At 41.3% G+C, this 7282-nt stretch overlaps 1 protein-coding gene and 1 non-coding gene across 2 annotated transcripts; one reads left to right on the top strand and one right to left on the bottom strand.

Annotated features, from left to right (window-relative positions):
• Positions 1 to 3500: 3500 nt before the first annotated feature.
• LOC121789468 lies at positions 3501 to 6272 on the top strand (the record flags this gene model as incomplete). Its single annotated transcript, XM_042187924.1, has 4 exons — positions 3501 to 4319; positions 4364 to 4847; positions 5037 to 5835; positions 5951 to 6272. Coding segments are annotated over exons 1-4 (2424 nt in total), but the record flags the coding sequence as incomplete, so codon positions are not given.
• On the bottom strand, positions 3888 to 3994 carry LOC121789470. The gene has a single exon (XR_006048051.1). It is a non-coding gene; the product is annotated as a small nucleolar RNA R71 (small nucleolar RNA).
• Positions 6273 to 7282: the final 1010 nt, after the last annotated feature.

Below are 7282 nucleotides of genomic sequence, written 5' to 3'. Positions count from 1 at the left end.
CTCCATATGACTTACTCATAACTCTATGATCATTTGGCTATTGTTGATTATTTTAAAATTACTTGTATAATGGATTGACATATCTTAAGGTGTATATTTAGCCTTGGTTATGCAATAAGCTACGATTCAATTTTGACCGTTTACATGTCAATATGACTTATCAATAACTCTATGATCATTTGGCAATTGTTGATTATTTTAAAATTACTTGTATAATGGATTGACATATCTTAAGGTGTATATTTAGCCTTGGTTATGCAATAAGCTACGATTCAATTTTGACCGTTTATATAAAAAAGTTTAGAGCTTTGCTGTTTTGAGTATAATTTGAGCAAAAAAATGTGGTCATTATTAGTGGGTTTGAAATTTCTACACAATATATAGAAAACAAAATTAAATAACGCTGCAAATTGGGCCCTTTGTCGTTAATCACATAAAAAAATGTTTGTAACCCGACTTACTTAGTGCTATTCAGAACAAATCAATCGCTTGAAAGGAAAATGACTCTAATAACTTACTAATACTCTCTAAATTTAAGAACACTTGTGACAATTAGCTGAGGCAAATTGGGTAGAGGGGTAATAGATAATTTCCATCTCAACCTGCTACTCTACGAGTATCGGGTATCCGTTATCCGATGATAACGGGAAATGGGGCGGATTAGGTAGTGTGGTTTAGAGTCTTGCGGGAAGCGGGTATACCCGTTAATCCAGATAATATCTGATATTATTAGTATTAGACATATACCACATTTTAATACTTTATAGAGTCAAAGAGTTCTTTTGAAACATTTTATATTCAAAAAACTTATAATTGAAAACTCACCGAAACTAGCTATAGAGTGTCCCCTCATTTTTATTCTCAATCTATACAAAACTTACCATCAATATTATACAGTAAATTAATGTCACGACCACATTTTACTAGTGATAGTGAGTGTGGACATATCGTGACTAAAAAAACGTGAAGATAAAAGGGTAAGCATAAGTGGAAAGTCAAGTTCAAACATTAGTTTTTGAAAAACGAAAGTGATACGTGGCATGATAAAAATCAGAGTAAGTTATCTAGGTTTATAAGCTCCTAGTACAAAATTCCTAATGCATCGGAAGAGACCAAGACAAAGAAGTATGTGTGAAGACACACTTCTTTGGGATACATATTGCTACTTATTAATACCATTTCTCAACACCTTCGCCTCCTCGTTCGCATTCAACCTGCACGTTAGAAAGGAAACATGCAGGGCTGAGTATTTAATATACACAGTGGACATAGTGCCAAAAATATAAGTTCCATTTAAGTTTTGTCAGCCACAGTTGAGTGAACACGAGGTTTTATTTAAAAGGCCCGAGCCACTAAAATTCCTTTAATTTCATAAAATTGATTGCGCAATCACATGACTAGACACCATATCTGAACGTATGTGAACCGGGAATGTGGCCACATTCCATGACGGTCACTGGATCGACAACTCGAAAGCTAGCTCACGATCCCATATGTGTACACTAGTCCGAGTAGGGTTTGCGGCCCTACTGGGACCCGAATTCGATTTAACATAATTGGCATAGCCAAACAGATAGGTATTTATAAAAGCAAAACATGGCATGACAAACAAGTATATAAATTTCCACATTTTCATGCTAAAAGACACATTCAAAAGAATGCCCACCTCAAAAGCTATTTCCTTAGCCGAAAAGTTCCTTGATTTGGTCTTAAACGACGTGCGAAGATGATGCGAAGCATATTTCCTATACCTTCCCCCGTAGACTAAACATTTCTATGTTAATTGTAACTCACTTTGAGTGTAGTGTTGGAAGCTGGAATGCGTCAGAATAGCACACACGTGAAATGTTTGATGCATGAGGAGTCCAGAAAGTTATGCTTATGACATCACAAAAATTTCGGGCGTTTCCCACGATATCCAGTAGCACTTCAGTCGGGCTTTATACCTTTGATTTTTGCATCCGTGTCTCAACTGCTGAATAGCAGTTTTTCGACAGTTTTGTCAAGAGTTCAGGGAAAGGAAAAAAGTTCAGAAGGTTGCAGGAGGATTAGGAAAAAGAAAAAAGGTGGGGAGAGAGAGTAAGGTGACGTGAATGGAGAGCATTAATTATTGAAAAGAAAATAGAGAGTAGACGAAAAGGTGGACTTTGGTGGCGACGATTCAAAGAACTCCGTCCACATTCCGACGATCCGTTCTCCATACTCCAATTCCACTCACGAGAGCATGCTTCATAGGTTTTTATTGCAAATATTACCATGTGTTTAGGCTAAGCTCCCTATGTGCTCCAAGTTGTAATCTAGGCTTGTATGGATGTTTTTACACCATTGATTTCATATGTTTGTGTCCAACAATGTGCTCAATATCTATTCACTATGTCTTTTGGCTAATAATATAGTGATGTTTATTCTTATGCTATTGTCTCTTTAACATAGTTTAGGAATGATTAATTGTTGGATTGCTATCGAATTAGAATTGTTCAGAGGATAATTTGATAGTGGATTAAGTAGGAGATTATAGTAGAGGATCTTGTATTCCCGCGCTTCCGCAGGAATTTAATATCTTTGAAAATTAATTCATGGAACAAGTGTTCAGCTGACTGTGAATTATACGTCACAAACATGTTCAGTGTACGTGATTAGGTAGATGTTTTAATCCCTTCGTATGTTTCATTGTTAAAGGTGTAGAATAATACAAGCCTCGTGAGCAACTTGGAGTGACGTCTTTCTCCTATTTGAAAAGTTTCCTAGTTAACTTGTAATTGTTTTTTGTCTTCAACTTTTGGAAATCAAAATCTTCAAAACAAATCATCTTTTTGTATGTCTTTTCTTTGTTTTAGAATTAAATAATCAATTCCTTCCCTGTGGATCGACACTCGAAGTATTACAATCGACACTGTATCCTTGCAGTATTGCTGTAATATTAGAGTTAATTAATTAAACTTGATGTGATCTCGCATATAATATCTAAGCTCTAAAATTACACATCAAGTTTTGGCGCCGTTGCCGGGGAAGGCAATAGATTGTTTAACTTCTAGTTTGTGTTTTGTTTATTTTTATTTTGATCTTTCTCTTATTTTTGTAGGTACTCATTTCGTGTTCTTGGAGGTGATAGCCATCTACCGCGTCTGGACTTGAAGACGAAGGAGTATATTTTCTAGGTGACATCTTTTAACTCTTAGTTTAGGTAGTTTAGTTTTTCACTTAAGCACACACATTTCATAGTACTTACCCCGAAGTTGTCGAGAGGTCTCGCTTTCGGTAATAGGAAATATATTGTGCTTGTGTTTGGTGTATTTTCTGTTGTGTAGGTTTAAAAAAAAAAAAAAAAAAAAGTGAATGCACACGCGATCACAGGGTACACCACCGTTTGGACTACTCTGTTATCAAAGAAGAAGTAGGTTAGAGGGTCAGAGTTTGAGATCTTCCCGGACTATTCGAGTCCATTCAGGAGTAACCGACTCTTTGGTGAAGAAAGGGATCAGGATTCAGACGGTGAATCAATGGCAGATAACAATGAGATTCCACCACCCGTGGTGAGGTTTGGCGACACTCTGAGATCGGGAATTGAGTACCCAGGGGAGTGTGCCTACGCAAATGACAACGTCAACATTCCACCTCACTACATCAGTTTGGTGAATGGAGGAAATCTTTTCCATGGACGGGATGATGAAGATCCGGTGAGTCATTTGAATGCCTTCTACGAGCTGACAAATTCTCATAGACCTCCAAATGTGGAGCATCATCGGATTAAGAGGGCCTTATTTCCATTCTCATTGAGGGAGAAGGCAAGAGCGTGGTATGACTCACTCCCGGGCTACAACATAGCAACGTTCCAAGAGTTGAAGACGTTGTTCCTCTTGGAATACAATTCTCCTATGAAGATTGAGAAGTTGAGAGAGGAGATCACCTCTTTCCGACAGAAGTATGACGAGTCCTTCGCGGAAGCATGGAAGAGATTCACGGAATTGATAAGGAAATGCCCAAGTCACGGACTAGCTCCGGGGCATGACCTTTTGAAATTCTACAAGGGACTCAACAGTGAAGGCACGGGATTGGTGACTGCAGGTTCGAATGGGAACCTAGATGATCTAACTCACGATGAGGTGAGGGCTTTGTTTCAAAGGCTGGCCAACAATCAACGGAATTGGCACAATCCAAGGCGAGGGGCTGATAGAGCAGGAGATACATTTGGTGCTACAAAGGATGCGGAAAGAGTGACCGCAATTGAGGCTCAACTGGCGGACATTAGCACTCAAATGTCGTCGATGACAAAGGCAGTTAAATCTCTTCAACTGACTCCTCAACCCCAAGCTGTGACGGTGATGAGATGTGGGTTGTGCCAAGGGGGCATCATACTGATCAGTGCCCAAGTCTTCAAGGACCACCTGTGGAAGATGTGAACTATATTGGCAACAATCGCCAAGGGTTCAATCAGGGCAACCAATACAACAATCAGCAAAATTGGAGGCCTCAACAAACGGGATGGAATCAGGCTGGTCCTAGCAACAACTCGGGAAATCAATGGAGGAACAACACTCAACCGCCGGGTTATGAGAAGAAGCCAACCGTCGAGGATCAGTTGGGGCAGATTCTCTCTTTCATGACTAAGAGTCAAAAGGAGAACGAAAATTTCAAGGAAAGGACGGTGGAAAAGTTTGGGCAGATGGATGCGACAATGAGGAATCTTGAGACGCAGATAGGGCAGCTTGCCACGGCATCACACACGAGGATTCCTAACACCATCCCGAGCAATACCGTACCTAATCCGAGAGGCAATGAACAGTGTAAGGCAGTGGTCTTGAGAAGTGGTCGTGAGTTGGATTCGACACCATCAATGGACGGCCAAGGTACTTCCGGCATCTCACACGCAGGGGCGGATGAGATGTTAGGCTTGCATTCCTCGCACGCAGGGGCGGACGAGGCATGTAAGGGAAGTCCCGCGTTGGTGCAGGGTGCCCAACATGGTCAAGAACAGGCTGCATCCGGCAGCAAGGAAAATGGTGTAGAATCCGAGTTAAGCGAGAAGTTTTTGGCAGAAAAGAAGGGAAAGCAGAAAGTAGAGATGGGATCAAAGGGACAGCTGATGACAAGTCCGGCATTAGACCCGAAAAGCAAGTTCAACTTCCCTGATCACATTCCTCCTCCACCATATCCACCGAAGAGGAAGAAGAGAGCTCCAAAGGAGAAAAGCTTCGAGTGGATGATGAACGTGATTCGAAAAGTGAATGTGGATGTATCGTTGGTGGACCTCTTCACTAATTTCCCCAAGTTCTCCAAGTTCTTCAAGGACATGATGGCAAACAAGGAGAAACTTCAAGACGAGGGAATAGTGGCATTGAGCATGAATTGCTCACAACTGATTTCGGGAATGATGCCCATGAAGAAGAGGGATCCGGGAAGTTGTGTGATTCCTTGTGAGATAGGCAACACAATTTTCACCAAATGTCTATTGGATCAAGGATCGGGGATCTCACTGATGGCGTTGAAAACAGCACGTGCCATTGGACTGGAGAACAGAATGGAGCCCATCGACATTGCTCTACAATTGGCTGATCACTCCATTGTGAAGCCCACAGGAATAGTAGAGGATGTCTTGGTCAAGGTAGACAAGTTCGTCATCCCCGTTGATTTCATAGTATTGGATATGCCTGAGGACAAAGAGGTGCCAATTCTGTTTGGCAGACCGTTTCTTGCCACAGGGGACGTGTTGCTAGGAGCAAAGGACAACTCAGTCACGTTTAGAATTAATGGTGAGCAAGTGACCATTAATGTGGAGAAAGCGATGAAGCATCCTAGTGATGCAAAAGCGTGCTTTAGAGTTGATGTCCTCGACAAGTGTATCTTTGACAAGATGCGTTGCTCGGCAAGTATAGAAGGAAGCGTTTATGATAAGGAGCTTGGAAAGAGACTTTGGTTCGACAATTAAAGTTGATTTTGATTTTGATGAAAGTGAGGATGCTCAAATTGATCAACCAAGTCTCGAGAATGAATGTGTGGTGGATACTTTCGTGGCGGATGTGCAGCCTTCAATTGAAGTACCACCAAAGCTAGAATTGAAGCCACTCCCGACAAATCTGAAATACGCATTCCTTGGTGAGAATGAATCTTTACCGGTTGTGATATCGGCGATGTTGAATGATGAAGAAGAATTGAAGTTGATAGAGCTACTGAAGTCACACAAGAAAGCTCTAGGTTGGTCCATTGCCGACATCAAAGGAATTAGCCCCGCAATATGCATGCATAAAATCTTGATGGAAGATGGAGCTAAGCCGGTAAGAGAGAGACAAAGGAGGTTGAACCCACTTATGCAAGAAGTGGTTGAAAAAGAAGTGAAGAAATTGTTGAAATATGGGATGATCTATCCCATTTCCGATAGTGAGTGGGTTAGCCCGTGCAATGTGTACCAAAGAAAGGGGAATAACCGTGACTGTCAATGAGAAGAATGAAGTTTTGGCAACTCGATTGGTGAACTCATGGAGAGTGTGCATGGATTATAGAAAGTTGAACACGGCGACGAGAAAAGATCACTTCCCGTTGCCATTTCTGGATCAGTTGCTCGATAGGATTGCGGGTTATTCCCATTATTGTTTTCTAGATGGATATTCGGGTACAATCAGATTGCAATTGCCCCGGAAGATCAGGAAAAGACGACATTCACATGTCCTATTGGAACTTATGCCTTCCGCCGGATGCCTTTTGGTTTGTGTAATGCACCGGCTACATTCCAACGTTGCATGATGGCAATTTTTTCCGATATGAATGAAGATATCATGGAGATCTTCATGGATGATTTCTCCGTCTTTGGATCCTCATTTGACTTTTGCTTAGAAAACTTGAGACGGGTCCTACAAAGATGTGAGGAGTCAAATCTCGTGCTAAATTGGGAAAAGTGTCAATTATGGTCAAAGAGGCATAGTGTTGGGACACAAGGTGTCGGAGTTGGGGTTGGAGATGGATAAGGCGAAGATTGATGTGATCTCGAAGTTACCTCCCCCAACGAATGTGAAGGGCATCCGTAGTTTCCTTGGTCATGCGGATTCTACCGACGTTTATAAAAGATTTTTCAAAGATTGCAAAGCCACTTTGCAACTTGCTTGAAAAGGATGCCAAGTTCGTCTTTGATGGGAAATGCCTTGAGGCATTTGAATTGTTGAAGAAAAAGCTAGTCGAAGCTCCTATTATTATCACACCCGATTGGTCAAAGCCGTTTGAGTTGATGTGTGATGCTTCAGGACTATGCTGTGGGGGGCCGTTCTAGCCAAAGGAGAGACAAGGTCCTACA

Source organism: Salvia splendens, unplaced genomic scaffold, assembly GCF_004379255.2.
Source record: "Salvia splendens isolate huo1 unplaced genomic scaffold, SspV2 ctg248, whole genome shotgun sequence".
NCBI classification, from domain to species: domain Eukaryota; kingdom Viridiplantae; phylum Streptophyta; class Magnoliopsida; order Lamiales; family Lamiaceae; genus Salvia; species Salvia splendens.
This window is presented reverse-complemented; position numbering and strand designations above follow the sequence as displayed.